Here is a 14,597-nt window from a genome sequence, read left to right as displayed (position 1 = left end):
GTGATAAATTATTATTGGTACCTACCATGTGTATCGATGTGTGTAATTGATTGGTTTGTAGTTTGTAGATACGCAGGTATTAAGGTTGAAAGGTAAAGAAAATATTTCAAATTCAACAGAGTGAAATAAATAAGATTGTATTATTACGGCAACAGCAGCAGGCCTCAGGGATTCTGCTTGAAGGAAAGCCGTGTTTCTCTGTCCTTACCCAGGTGAGGTAGTTGCTATGCAACAGCCAAGATGCAGCCTGGGCCTCTTGTAAATTAACAGGCTGCTGAAACCCAGCAGAGCAGTTTACTGCTACATAAAAACCCTGACGGCTTTTTACTTTTGACCTCATCTTTGCGTCAAAGAGATGATGCTGCATTGTCTTGTCTTTTTCTTTTACACACATCTTTGAGTGATTGTTGGACACTGGTATCCATGACAACATCCTAACATCAGTGTCCTGACTATCAATAAACTAACGTGGTTCAGATTGGCCCATAATGCTCCCTGCCGGGCTTTCGCAAGCGTACATCAGCTGTAACAGCATCAGTGTTTGTGTTTAGAGGAACTTATTGTAAATATAGATTTCCAAAAGTTTATCACACTCTTTTTGATTAATTAATTTGTCAATTCATTAAAAAAAAAAGTTTTTCAGGTTTTAATGGATCATATTGCAAAAGTTGTTAATTTTTGGAAGTTTTTTATTTCCCATCTGAACCAGCCACTGACATGAGCCCATTGAAAAGTGAAAATCCCACTATAGGATCCTTCTCCAATGGAGTAAAAAAGTGCTCATTCAAACCAGTATTGTCGGTGCATCTGCCATGAATGATACATTTTCTGATGCTGAAGCTTCCTTTGAGAGCTGAGGCCTTAATTGTCTTTTCAACCCATGACAACACTCTGAATATCAAATAGAAGAAGTTGCAAATATGTGTTTATCAATGTCGTCAAAAAACGTGCTTTGTTCACATTGCAAACCTGGCATTTAAAGGGTTAAAAGAAAAGAATACACTTATTGGGTATTCGGTACTTTTGTTGAAGTTCCTCGAGTTGCTGAAACACATAAACAAAAAAATAAAAATGTATTTCAATGCTTTCGTCGCTACTGAACTTGGGTCAAATTCAAACCCTCCTGTATGAAATGTCTGCAGGTCCCTTCCCTGATTCCTGTTCTGTTGTACAAACTGGGGAGGGCCAATGATCCCAGTGTCGTCCATGCTGTGTTGTACTGCCTGCCTGGCCTTGGGACCCACAAGGTAATGAACGGTCCACTTGGCCTTGTGCATAGCATGCTGTGCAACAAAACATGCCTTGCAGATGAGGTTTATCATCATCAACAAGCTCCTTGTTTTTAATATTATTATTAATATTTTAATATTGCAGCTCTGCATCTCCATGGTGCTACAGACGCTCTCTATGCTGGCCAGTGCACCCAAGATGTCAGCGGTTGCGATGCGCCTGCTGACTGCTCTCTGGAAGATACAGGTATGTCATGTTAAATGGACTGTCTTTAGCTAGCTTTTATATTAGTCTATTTCTAATAGGCTCAATCATTTCTCCAGTTGTGTGATATGAGTCAAATTCGTGTTTCGCGTCACCTGGCAACCAAATGTAAATGTCCCCCTCCTAACAAGAAGACAAATTTCAGCCAGCAGTGGAGGCACGTAGAGCAACAGCAAACAATGCTAATGTGATCGTACTCAATTTTTATTATTGGCTGAAAAGCTGATATATTCACGATATTCATAGTTTAGAGACTGAAATTCGTTAAATATCGTTAAATACGCCGTGTGTTTGTTGTTTTATTGTTGATATGAAACATAGTTGGCTCCAAGGAGACTGTAGAGTCCTTCCTGTTTCTGATGGCGACTCAGCACAGACACTCGTTATGTTTGCACCTGCATTTAAAAACATTTTGTGAAGTTCATTAAAGTGTTTTAATGTAGTTATGGATTACATTACAAGTTTTTTTTTGTTGAATGAAGTCATGCTGCAGGGCTATATGGGGTAAGGATGTTGTGAGTAGACCAGATGTTGGCAGCACCAAGCAGTCACGGCTTTTGTGGTTGCCTCGAGGATGTATTGACATGTCGACCACAGGGGTCCGGGATCTAACATGCTGTCCTGATATGAATATCTAACATATTCATATCAGGACAGCAGCCACTCATGAATCCTGACATTTTTAGTTTTTTAAATTCTATGTACAAAATCTAACATATATGTTGCCATTGTATAAAAGTTAGCTTAGAGCTAATTTGCACCTGAAGCCATGAGGCATCTTTACTCCGTCATCCTCTTCTTTTGTTCTCTTGTTATTTTCTTTAAGGATCGAATTTACCCCGAGCTGCAGGTCCTGCTGGGACAGGACAGAAAGGTGGTAGTGGGGAGGGACGCCCAGTGGGAGCAGACATTGGCCAGAGCTGTCTGCATCAGGGACATCTGCAGAGAGAGGTTGGACCAGATGGGGGAAAGGGTTGGACGGGGGAAACAATTTTGGTTTCAGCTCAATTATTCCTATTAGTGGTGTCATGTGGTCGATTTCTATAAACCCTGATCAGGCAGAACATTATGAACAACGATTTCATTTTCCTGGATGATTCAAAGCTCTTTGATAAGGTCTGAGGTGTTTGAGTTTAACAGTGTGTCTTTTAATTTCATCCTCTTGAGATGTGTCGCTCCCCCGTGTCAGTGTGTGTCTGAGTGTGTTCCCCTTCCTCCCCCATCTCTAATTAGTGCGATCATGCCCACCTGTGTCTGACTGTCACCTCCTCTCCCACTTACCGTTACACTCACTTCCCTTTCCCATCTGTGCCTGATTGTCTTTGTTAAGCAGGCCCTCATCTTAATGATTCCTTGTGGGTTTGATGCAGTTTACTTAAGTTCTCAACCGTAAACACCTTCTGATTTGGACTATTGCGTCACTAGATTGGTCTGTTTAATGGCCACGGCGAAGGGTTTAAACACCCCTAAGAACCGAGACACCACACGACTCCTCCGTCATCACATGTCATTTTTCGATCATGAATCTTTTAAGACGTTTGATCTCTGGTGTCTCTGTGGGGGAAAATGTGTCCAACCGATGTCGGTTATTACTTTGGCCTCCGGTGTTTTTGGAATTGGTCCTAATTCTAGATCTAATTAAGTAGTGCCAAGTATGCTCCAAGTGCAAGGAGATATGACTTGTTTTGAATGGGGATGTTAGGTATCCCATAATGCATCTCACCTCCATGAGCGATGGCAGCAGCAGTGGATCAATGTACAGACCTCCAAGTAGGCGCTCTAAAAGTTCACCAGTCTGTGCCCTGCGTATTGATAATTGGCCTCCACTCTTTTCACGCTAGAATCCTTATTTAAATGATTTTACAATTGACTTCTAATTGTATTTGACGTGCTGGTCAAGCAAGTCTGATCCATGGCATCTCCACAGCACACCTTCAGAGAGTCCGGCCGGGTTTTCCGTCATACCAGTAGATAACACTCTTGCCTGGCCTCCTTGGAGAAAGCTTTTTCAGCCCAGTATGACTGAAAATCTGTTTGGATTGTGGCTCTCAAGGCCAGTAGTCTCCATAACGATTCAAAGAGTCATTAGATCACAACGTTTAGCCCGATCGTCATTTATAATATTTAAAAGAATTGAATGTAGTGAGGTTCAAAAAAGCACCTGAGCGCATGTGTGTTGTTTCAGACCTTATCAACATGGAGGTGACATGTTAGCTGCCATCACGTCAATGCTGAACCAGTGCACCAGCGCAGACATGGCAGTGCCAGCTGCCGTTGCACTACACGGATTAAAGGAGCTGTGCAGCGCAGAGGTTACACACACACACACACACACACACACACACACACACACACACACACACACACACACACATTTTCATGTGCATGTAGGCTTTGATACTGTTTGTTCTGCAGGTAGTGGACATTTTGTCAACGTGGAAGAGTCTCGGGCTGCAGCTGCGCACAGACTCCCGCACACCCCTGGTCAAAGCTACCGCTGAAATTCTGGCACTGGTTCCTCAGCTGACTGTCAAGACGGAGGAATATGAGGTGGCTCCTTTGCTCAGCAGGGCTTTTATTAAATGTTTCCGCATCCCCTCTGTTTTTTGGGGGAGTCTTTCTACTAATTGCATCTTAAAATGGAAAAATTATGCACTTTTCATTTGTTTTTTTCATAAAAAATCATAAACATCTTTGCAATAACAAACTATAATCCTTAGTAATACAGTATAAATGAATACAAAGTTCATATTTCCCAGCAAACCAAGATTAAAATGCGCCTCACAAATGCCAACACTTGTCTTTGAGCAAACGGTTTTTCATTTATGATGTAAAATTCAAATATACATTGTTGCCCAACTAACTTTTTTTCTTCAAGAAATTGAAAGAGGAGGTGGTCAGCGTTCTCTGGACTGACGCTTTGAGCAAGGTACTAAATAATGTTCAGGTATTACGTGTGCTACCTGCATGTCCTGAACGGTAAATACAGAAAACATGTCAGATGTGCAGAGGATCTCTTGTGATTACAGGATCCAGAAGTTGCTGCCTGTGGTTACAAAGCTTTAGCAGCATTTCCACAAGAGCTCCACACCATAAATCACCTTCCTGAGGCCGTAAGATCGCACCTAATCTCTACGTCCTGTATTAAAAAGCTCATATACTCGTTGTGATATCGTAATATTCTCTTTTTGGTATGATTGGGTCTTGTGTATTCCTCCCGTAGGTCCGCCCATTGCCAAATCTTTCTGAACACGGGGAGGACGAACAAGAGATGGAAGAACCTGATCTGTCCATTGCAGGGCCAACTTACATGAGGCTGATGGAGCACACGCCACCACCTGTTCTACCAGGTGAGTCGTGCTGAACGCCGCGGTGGCAGCGCCGGTGTGGTGGACGGACCCTCCGTCCAATGCAGCGAGGCTTCAGGGCGCGTTGGACGGTGGCGTCCTGCTGCGACTAAATCAATCAGTCTTCGTCATTTTATCTGATGACCCAATGAGTTTTCTCACGGCCGCTTCCTCATTCTTATCTCAGCCTTCGAGCTTTTCCTGACGGCGCTAGTGAAGGAGGAAATGAGCCAAATGCCCCGGGGGGTTCACTTCATGGCCATGAGGGGTGGGAGCCTTGCTTCCACCCGGGGTAAAACAGTGGCCGGGATCCCAGCATTCATGTTGAAAACATACGAGAAAAATAAGCAGCCGGGACTGAAGTCCGGACTCACAGGTGAGCGCCCTCATCTCTTCATCACCTGTTAAATCCTTTTTGTTTCAGGCTGTTTCCTGTCTGATCCGTCCTGATAAACAGTGTAACATCTACCTTTGTGTTCTGGCGCGCCACCGTGCGTTTCCTCTCACCGTCTCTGCTCCAGCTGGGCTGCTGCTTTGTTACGAGCTGCCTTTGCAGACGGACCGTGAAGGCAGACCCATCAACCGCCTCCTTGTGAATCGCAGCCACGCCTACCAGCAGATCTTGGCGAATCTAATTCACGATGCACGTCTGAGTAGATTTGTGCCCCCCTTGTTTTCTCTCCTGATTGTTGGGTTTTTAAAGTTGAAAACACCTGTTTGTTCCTCGCCCACAGGTGAACATTCAGCCGTCAGAGTGGCACCGGGCTCTCCTTCTGCCCCAGGCCTGGAGCGGTTTCATGAGCCGAGCTTTCAACGCTGCCCTACAGGTTTGTGCACCCGACACCTGGAAGGTGACGTCAGATGGATGATAGATGCTCAGATGAGTGGATGAATAAAGAAGCGTGGTATTTACGCGACACATAAAATATATACCAAAACAGGAAAGCTGCGACCACGCTGAAGCAACCACATCCCAGTCTCATCTGCTAGCAAAAATACGTAGACAGAACAGTTTTTTAGTGTAAGGGGGAGGAGACGGAGGAGGAGGATGATGACTGTGATTGATTAGCCGTCGATAAAAGTGTTAATGAAGACAGAAATTTAAAAAACGTAATGTTTTGCATTAGAAAGCATGTTTTCGAATATGTTTTTCAACCCTTTTTTTTGTAAAAAGGAAGGACGCAGTTCATTTTACTTCATTTATTTCTGTGTAGCGACATCGTAGCAGGTTTTCTTTATTCTGCAATGCTAAAGAAATATTTTCAGGAATGTTTTGTTATATTGCAATAAAAACATGCAAAGATGAGAACTTGAATATTTCCAACACAGTTTTTGCAAGTTCCCACAATTTCAGCGAATTCCCAACATTTCATTGCTTAGATTTCCAACGTTTTCTCAAAATCTGTCGCAAAATCAGGGGGTTTTGTTTGCAACGATCGCCAATATGTGTGTGGGGGGATGGTCACGTGTTTGCAGGTTGGAGTTTGCTTTCCAAACAGTTTTAATTCTGATAGTGTTTATTTCACATGTATCTTCAGGGCCGGCGTGCTGATTTGGAGTTGCGGCACAAACAAGGCAAAGACGACTCGGAGGAGCTACATTACAAACAGCACTGTGCATGGCTGTGGTGAGAACCCGTTGTTACCGGAGACCCGCACGCTCACACAGATGTGCGAAGCATCTCCAGGACTATTGATATATAAACTGCTGCAGCTCCTTCTTTGAACGTGATAAATATCCTCGTCACTTCATAACGACAGTGTTGTTGAAAGCAATCTGACGCTCTCATTTGCTCTTTTAATCTCTTTTTTTGGCCTCTACTCGTTTGAAGGGCCCGAGATCAGCTGGCTGATATCATCAAATCTGCAATAAAGTAAGTTCCCTTTTAGTGATCTAAATCAGGAAGAAAAGCAAAGAGATGAATATGAGACGAGAGATCAACATCTCAGGTTACTGGATCTGGCAAGCAGCTGAGCACTATTTCTTTAGGTCCTCGCCACTTCCTGGAAGTGTACATGCTCCGCCCCCTTTTATCAAGTACCCATCAGATGTAACTTGTGTGTACTTGGGGCAGCTAGGTATCCCACAATGCCTTTCACCTTGGCCAACAGGAGCAGTCATGGCAGAAAGTGTGTACTTCAGAGTACAGATGTCCAAATATGAACTCCAGATGTTCACAAGACCATGTATTGTGATGTGAGAAAGGGCCTTGGTGTATCACATGCAGATGTAAATACCAGGAAAGAAAAGCTGAAACGTTGATTTTGTATTATCTGTATCTGCATATTAGTGCATCTCTAGAAAGGGTATGACAAAGGCTCACTGATGGGCACTTTTGTTTTTCAGGGACAGTCCTGTCGTGCAAGGAAATTCCATCCTGGCTTTGAGCGGGCTAGCAGCTGCCGTCGCCAAATATGGGAGCAACTTGCCTGCTAACGGTGAAGACAGCCATGGGGTAAAGTTTAGAAGTTTGGACTATTTGCTTTTGCAATATTTTGGACAATAGGGAAAAAAAGAGAAACTCCCCCCTCATGTGATTAGGATGAAGTTTATACGGTGAAAGGTCATGGGCTCCAGTGCAGTAGAAGGCATGTTGCTAGCATGGTTGCTAACAGTCACGCTAGCCTGATTTGCACTGTCAGAGCAGAAGGCAGCATGGTCACTTCCAGGACGACCTTGTACGCGATTCATGCGTCCTTCACAAAGATGAGCATCCAGCCTTGCTGAAGCGTCCCCACTTATTATATATCATATTATATCGCCAATCCTACAGCCAATTTCAGAGTGGGTGTGAAACGGGTCACAGCTCATTCTAGCAGATCAGCTTTGACCCAATGTGAAATTTGTTGGAGGATCAGTGACAGGTGGCATAAAGTCACACAACAGTGTAAAAGCTAGACACAAACACGTATGTATCCTTTTCTCTTCTCTCATAAGGCGGCAGCAGAGTTTGTTCCCACGGCCGACTGGCTGGCTATGGTCCTCAACACCCTGCTCAGTATCAGCAGCAGCAACTACAAAGCTACAGGACCGGTGTTCCAGTGGTTCTTACATGTAAGAGACAAACCTTTGTTTAAATGACAGGGGCTGGTCTCCATATACATCTATAATGTCATGGGCACATTTGATAAGTTACTTATTAATCAGAGTCAAAGCACCGTGGAATCCTAAAGAAACAACATTATTTGATGGGCTGATTCTCAAGATTTTCCATAGTTTTTGTAGCTAATCACAATAGTAAAACCTGATTAATTTACTAATCAAATCAAATCAACCACATTCATTTGATAGACATTTTCCGGCTCATCCACTGTCAGGCGTTGTAATTGTGACCTTTCTCCTCCTCCCTCCTTCCCAGCGCTCCTACTCAGGGGAGAACACCGCCAGCGTCATCGCTCGCTCCTGCGCCAGTCTTGCGCTCTCCCTTCTGGTGCCTTTTTTGGCGGCTTGGCGAAAGGACAGCTTGCTAGAGATCCTGCCGGCGCTGCAAGCTGGCCTGCCGGGCTCCCCCACAGCTGAAGACTCCCAGGCCATCCAGTTCCATTCAGGCCTGGCTCTCGGCATGGTGGTGAGCGGAGCGCATCACCAACATCTCAGGTACATTTGAATCAGGTACAAATGAAGCTCAGAGACTCAAATGGATGCCGGTGCAGCTTTGCTGCTGTCGGATTTGACCTGATAGTTTCCTTGCGGTCTAGTGGTGTTTCAGCTCACCAGGATGCTGCTCTGCTCCTCGACTCTCTGGATGCTCTGGAGAAATGCTCCTTCAAAGCAGATCTAGAATACAGGTGGGTGACACACGTCAAGTGTAGAGCAGACATAGTGTTAGCCATGCTGAATTTGTGCTTCACACACCAGTTAGCTCATGAAAGGCCATTTTATAGATGACTTTCTTTTCTTCTTTCCTGCTCTGGGTCAGAACCGGATGTTTGTTGGGCCTGGCTCTGGTGCTCGTTGCCCTTTGTGACATGGAACAAACGGATCTACACGTCCGCGTTACCCAAACACTGGATAAGCTTGTGTCCAACCTGCAAGATGGTGGACAAGGACGCATGATTCAAGAGGTGATGTCCACTACATACGATGGATGAAAGGAATCTCTTTCTCTTTTTGTTTGCTTGACTGTAGGTAGAAAACTATGATATTTTTAAAAGGGCAATATACTATTTTTGCCACTATAGACAGTTATTTTTGCCGTACATTGACATTGGTGAAATTAGTGTCTAAAACTGGACTTTCCTGCCATTCCTTTGTAGGTTTTGGCTTATTCTGTGGCATGTGTGACCGTCTCAGCCTTTAGCAAAGGACTTCTAGATGCTAGCAAGGCTGCGGAGGTCATGAACACTCTACGGAATCTGACTGAAGAGAGCCAGCAGGTCAGTTAAATGTTTAAAATTAAACATGGACTGGGTTCAGGCAGGAAAATGAACAGCAAACTTTAGTGAATGTAACGATTTGTATCTAAAAACATCATATATGAATTATAGAAAATGTTTCTGGCAAATGTACATTGTGTATAATTCAGCTATCTTTGGCATGCTGTGGCCTTTTATTCTTAAATAGTGTTCTCTGTACTTCAGGTGTGTCCAGAGTCCTCAGGGGGCCAAACCAGCCGGGTTTTCTGTCCTACCTGGTAGACTATGCTTTCACCTGGGATTCCACTTTCTGTGGCTAAAGCGTTTTCTGCCTGGATGGACAGAAAAGCCGGGGCTCGTTGTCTCGGTCTGGACACCCCTTAAGGTCTTTTCTACTGTTTGTGTTCAGACTACAGGCTTCTCCTTGGCTCTAGGGATGGTGGTTCATGGCCTGTCAATGTGTGGACATGGTAAAGCAGAGGACATCCATCCTCACCTGTTGGCTTCTTGGATGAAGATCTTACTGGCTGAGGTCCTTTGGCTCATTTTATTTTTTAACCAATGATGGAGGATCCTTGTGGTATGAAAAATGATAGTTGGTTAACAGAGAGAGCGTCTCTCCTTCTGTCTTTCAGGGATGTCCCACAATGCACCGCCTGGCTGCCGTCAGTGGTCTCGTAGCTTTGGTTGGATCAGAGAGTTGCATCATTCATGTGAGGAGGCATCAAATTGGCTGGTTTTCTGAACACAAATGACTTCATAATGCTCATATTTATTATAAATGCATGCAGCTACACTCAGCTCTTCTTTAATCTGAGCTGAGCCAGTGTGTTTGAGAATGACCTTCTGCTGCCACTGTCATGTCTCATGAAGGGTTGGGCTGGATCGTCCCTGTCCCAGTTTGTCCCGGGGTTTTATGCGATCGGGTCGATAACTTATATGGCTGAGGGCTGAACTCGTCCCAAAGCTAATCTGAGGGACGGTGCGTTGCTTTGTTACAGCTGAAAAGTGAGCTGGAGATCTCCTCGCAGCAGCAGAGTCGGCTGAATGAAGTTATTCGGGCTGTCACACAGGTACGTAGAGCCACGCATCATTGTTCTGGTGTAATATTATTGGATGGTAATGTCGCTGAGCGGTGCCGTGCAGGTCGTTACTCTCTCGGGTGCCATTGGCCTGCAGTCCAACAGCGCTTGCTTGCTGGGTCATCTGTATCTGGCCCATATGTCCAACAGTTGCAGTCACAGTTCAGGTGAGTTTGGACACTCACACTGAACTATGACCTCGTTGCAAAGCTCCCTGTGACCTTTGTGACCCTTGTGTCGTCATTCTCTCAGTTCCTCAGGACTTCAGTTATCTGCCTGAAAAAAGTGTCATCAGATCAGTCGCGACCTTCCTCACAGAGGCCGGGAAAAAAGGTTTCTGTCCGAGCGTTACAGCTGTCTCCCACGTTCCCACGCCACCCTTTCACTTCCTGTCTTTCCTTTGAATGCAGGTCCAGACTTTGTCCACCCGGTCCTGGTTAAAACCGCTGTGACCTCTCTTGCGTCGGTCGGGGCTGGTTTCCAATTCCCGCCCGTCAACTGGAGCGTTTCTCTCTCTCCTCTGATGAGACTGGGTTTTGGTGAGCTTGACCACGGTTGTCCTCCTCTTTAAGGGCTTTGGACCCACTGAGAGACGCTCAGAATGTTGTTTCTGCTGGCAGGAGAGGATGTTCAGCATCAGTGTTTGGTGCTGGCAGCATCTCAAGCTCACTCCTCTCAGAGTGCTGCTCTCTTCCTGGGCTCCTGGGTGTCCCCACCACTCGTTCACAGCCTAAGTGTGAGTACCTCGTTCAAACATTGGACCGTGGAAAGGAAATTTATTTTAATTGCCTAACTTCTTATATATTGTATATTTAACAGAATTGTTGAGTTCTCATAATTTTGTTTGGTTTGTTGGCTCAACAAAAGTCGACATTAGATCATATTTTTCCAGATTTAATCCCCAATGCGCAATAAATTGGTCACAAATCATAAATATTGAGATAATGAGGTTATATTTGACAGTGACTGATGTCTACCAAAGATCTAAGTACCTTCCAAAAGTACCCATTTTTTAATGATTAGCGAATCCTCCCAACTTAGAATTCAGTACCAAATGAGATGAAGGACTACAATCAGACTTCAAAAAGAGGGATAGTACTTGAAATGGAGTTGCAACCTGTGTAGATGAGCAACAATAACTCTGCTCGTGGCCTTAATGGGGGTCACGGAGAATGGAAGACCCGTCTTTAGGAGCTTTCCTTCCGCAGCACAGATATTATCTGTTTTCTTACAGCAGTGAATCACAGAGCGTGGGTTCATCTGATAATGTCAGAACTCCACTTTACATTTTAATGCTCAGTGGTTCCTCTGAAACCTGAAACTTTTTATCTGAAAACTTTGTGTCGAAAAGTAGTTTTTATTGCTGCTGTAGAAACCCTTTTTTTTTAAAAACCCTTTTTTGCTCCACTAACCAATTGATGCACTGTTTATCATCGACCATCTGCACATCAACCTTTCAATTAGGTTCAAAATAATGATAATAATGTCAGTTCAAGGTTTTACTTTAATAATTCCCTCACCTGTCTTCCAACCATCCGTTTCGTCCTCAGCACCCTACTCGAGTGCACCTGTATGAGAGTTTAGGCTTGTGGATGAAACATGTTGCTGAAGACAAACTCCAGGTTTATGTGGACAAGCTGGGCCTGCAGCATTTCCAGGACAAGCAGAATCCGCACAGTCTGTCCATGTGCCAGTCGCTGCTGCGGGGCCTTGCTCAGGCCATGGCGCTCCCAAATCCCCCCAAACACTGCTGGACAGTTCTCAGTTCCACCACTGAGAAGATCTACTCCATCCTCCCCAATCAAATCCAGGTGGACCAACTACCAAATAATTCCAAACTATTAGTGTGTTCAATGCTTTTTTAGTCACGTCTGTAAGAGCTGAGCTATTTACATGTAATTTTTCATAGGTAGAGCTAAAGTACAGAGTTTTACAGGGGAACCTTCCACAGATTGAATTGTGTGGTATTCATTTGTATCTCTCGTACCTCTTTCTTTCAGGATAATGAAGTCGGCTTGTATGTGGGACTGGCCAAATGTCTTTCGGAGTTGTGCGACACAGAGATTGACCGAATCACTCGGGTCACAGAGGTAGAGAATCTTGAAGGAGTCAGGTCTAAAATATCATATAATCGAAGAATGGATCCTAAAACTGACTGTGTATGTGTGTGTATGTGCGTGTCTTCTGGTACTTGCTATATATTGTGTACCTAAATACACATTCCACAAGCAAAGCAAGGACATTTTCAGGAAGTGAGGACATTTTGAGGCTGGTCCTCGTAGCTACAAGGGACTGTTTGAGGGTTAAGATGTGGTTTTACGTCAGAGTTGGGTTTAGGTCAGGGGATTAGACAGGGTCAGAGTAGGGAGCTGGAGAATGTATTATATATGAAAGTCCTCACAAAGATAGAAGTACAAGGATGTGTGGGCCCCAATTCTTTCTCAGTCTGATTTACAAATTTATAAACCCAACATAGCGCAACCTACACTGACAATCGCTTCAGATTCCTGTCTTACTTTGGTATTCGATACAAAGATATAGGTCCATCTTTACCTGCTCTGCAGCCTTAATCCACAAGATAAGATCATTAAGAATCAATTTTGATCCTTTAAAAATAGTAAAAGCCCCTGAAACCAAACAAATTGAGAATTGGTAGCAGAGTTGTTTTTTAAACGAGGACACAGGATCAAACCATCACCTTTGCAAACAAAAGACATAACGAAATCCCCGTGCTGTCCAGGATCGGATGGAGAAAGCCGCCTTCATCTTAGCATATTTGACCTCCAAAGGCAGACTTCCTTTCCTGGGACTGAATGATGTCATCTCGGGCATTCGCTGTGGTTGGCCGGGCCACAGGGTGGGCTGGATTCTCCTGCAGGCTTTCTACCAGTGTCATCGGGGTACCAACCCCAGTACAGGTAGGGACCCTAACCCTCCACCTTATATGGTTTTATAGGAAAGCAAAATGTGTACGTTACTAATGCTCTACATGCCCGGTGTTGGTTTGTTTCTGCAGGTAATGCCATTAGATGAAGTCACATACAGCTTTATTCACTTATTTACACCGTTTGCTATATGCCTGCATTAAAGGGGTTTCGCAGCAAATGGAATGGCTGTTGGAGCTGATGGGACACATTCGAAACATCGCCTATGGTGGGAAGGCAGAGCCGTCTGGAGACACCAGTGCGGTATGTCAGTGAGCCGGGCCTGCGTTGGAACTCTGACGCTGGGTTTCCTGCATTAAGCACTCAGAGATAAGGTTATCTCGAACGAGCGCCTGAACTTATTAACGCTTTCAGCTCGCCCGCGAGCAATCACTGAAAATGAGCGTGCACGTCGAAACGCGACTTCGAGGGAATCTGACATCAGACCTCCTCTGCTCATCTACAGGCCACAGACTTCCTGTTTCACGTCTTTGCCGCCGCTGTCGTTTCCTGGGGCGATCACGTGGTGCCCCTCCTCCTTGGCGTTAGAGCGACGTGGTTGCCGTGGCAACCCGAGTCCAAGCCCCAAATTCTAGAGCACAGCCTGTATGGCGAAGAATCTCACGTCGGCAACGCCCTTCCTCATTGCCTGTTGGGAATGCCGCTCAGTCTGGCTCAGCTCCTGAGCAAAGAGCCCTGGAGCAGCCAAAGGCACAAGGTGAGTGTGTGTGTTCAGAAACACACCTTTAACTCCAGGAAAAAGGAACACAAATGACAATGACTGTGTGTGTGTGTGTGTGTGTGTGTGATGTGTGCGGTAGTTCATAGACTGGCTCCTGAGCATCACAGAAGGCCCCGAAAAGAGTTTTTCAGTGGCTGTCACCAATGCGGCAAAAGGTACGAAAGGAGAACATCCAGAACATTTTGAAACGAGCGGGGCGTGTTGCAACGATGCACGCTGGCTCAACCAACTCAGTTAGAGGGCATAAAGTGTTGTAAACATGGTCTATACATTTGTTATTTCAGCCATTCGGCCTTACGTCACATCTAAACGTCTATTTTGTGGTACTTCAATAAGTTTTTGTCATTTAATACTGAAGATTATCATGATGCGTATATACGTATACAGTCATACTTAGTAGTCAAGCCAGCATCATATCTTCATAGTAGAAAACCAAATGAAAAGCTATGTTTGTGATGTAATGTAATCTAGGGATGTTTCCTGTTCCTTTCAGCTGCTCTCTTGGCTCTTAACTCCGTCCCCGAATTCAAGAAGAAGCTGGTGTGGACGAGAGCCTACGGGTGGTAGCCGCTCCCAGCGGGGTCTTTGATCACACGCGTTACATCAGCAGAGATACCGCTTGAATATACCCATTAAATGTTCACCACCTGCAG

The 14,597-nt window shown here is 44.8% G+C and overlaps 1 protein-coding gene across 1 annotated transcript in view; it reads left to right on the top strand.

Annotated features, from left to right (window-relative positions):
* The window catches only part of focad (focadhesin), a 21,701-nt gene extending 7,104 nt beyond the window's left edge, over positions 1–14,597 (top strand). Inside the window, exons 12-44 of the mRNA XM_011606502.2 lie at positions 1,143–1,247; positions 1,375–1,476; positions 2,321–2,445; positions 3,680–3,806; positions 3,910–4,044; positions 4,373–4,423; positions 4,524–4,607; positions 4,718–4,844; positions 5,029–5,217; positions 5,363–5,484; positions 5,576–5,668; positions 6,380–6,468; positions 6,673–6,714; positions 7,188–7,296; positions 7,779–7,895; positions 8,200–8,438; positions 8,540–8,629; positions 8,761–8,905; positions 9,098–9,217; positions 9,606–9,728; positions 9,832–9,909; positions 10,198–10,269; positions 10,343–10,445; positions 10,531–10,611; positions 10,689–10,817; positions 10,899–11,014; positions 11,829–12,089; positions 12,279–12,368; positions 13,019–13,196; positions 13,369–13,466; positions 13,669–13,920; positions 14,024–14,099; positions 14,438–14,597. Of these exons, the coding sequence (XP_011604804.2) occupies positions 1,143–1,247; positions 1,375–1,476; positions 2,321–2,445; positions 3,680–3,806; positions 3,910–4,044; positions 4,373–4,423; positions 4,524–4,607; positions 4,718–4,844; positions 5,029–5,217; positions 5,363–5,484; positions 5,576–5,668; positions 6,380–6,468; positions 6,673–6,714; positions 7,188–7,296; positions 7,779–7,895; positions 8,200–8,438; positions 8,540–8,629; positions 8,761–8,905; positions 9,098–9,217; positions 9,606–9,728; positions 9,832–9,909; positions 10,198–10,269; positions 10,343–10,445; positions 10,531–10,611; positions 10,689–10,817; positions 10,899–11,014; positions 11,829–12,089; positions 12,279–12,368; positions 13,019–13,196; positions 13,369–13,466; positions 13,669–13,920; positions 14,024–14,099; positions 14,438–14,511 (3,942 nt within the window). The 3' untranslated portion in view covers positions 14,512–14,597. The remainder of the gene's footprint in view (positions 1–1,142; positions 1,248–1,374; positions 1,477–2,320; positions 2,446–3,679; positions 3,807–3,909; positions 4,045–4,372; positions 4,424–4,523; positions 4,608–4,717; positions 4,845–5,028; positions 5,218–5,362; positions 5,485–5,575; positions 5,669–6,379; positions 6,469–6,672; positions 6,715–7,187; positions 7,297–7,778; positions 7,896–8,199; positions 8,439–8,539; positions 8,630–8,760; positions 8,906–9,097; positions 9,218–9,605; positions 9,729–9,831; positions 9,910–10,197; positions 10,270–10,342; positions 10,446–10,530; positions 10,612–10,688; positions 10,818–10,898; positions 11,015–11,828; positions 12,090–12,278; positions 12,369–13,018; positions 13,197–13,368; positions 13,467–13,668; positions 13,921–14,023; positions 14,100–14,437) is intronic.

The sequence above is a fragment of the Takifugu rubripes genome, chromosome 8 (assembly GCF_901000725.2).
Source record: "Takifugu rubripes chromosome 8, fTakRub1.2, whole genome shotgun sequence".
In the NCBI taxonomy this organism is placed as follows: domain Eukaryota; kingdom Metazoa; phylum Chordata; class Actinopteri; order Tetraodontiformes; family Tetraodontidae; genus Takifugu; species Takifugu rubripes.
Note: the sequence above shows the minus strand (reverse complement) of the source record. Positions and strands in the feature narration are given on the sequence as shown.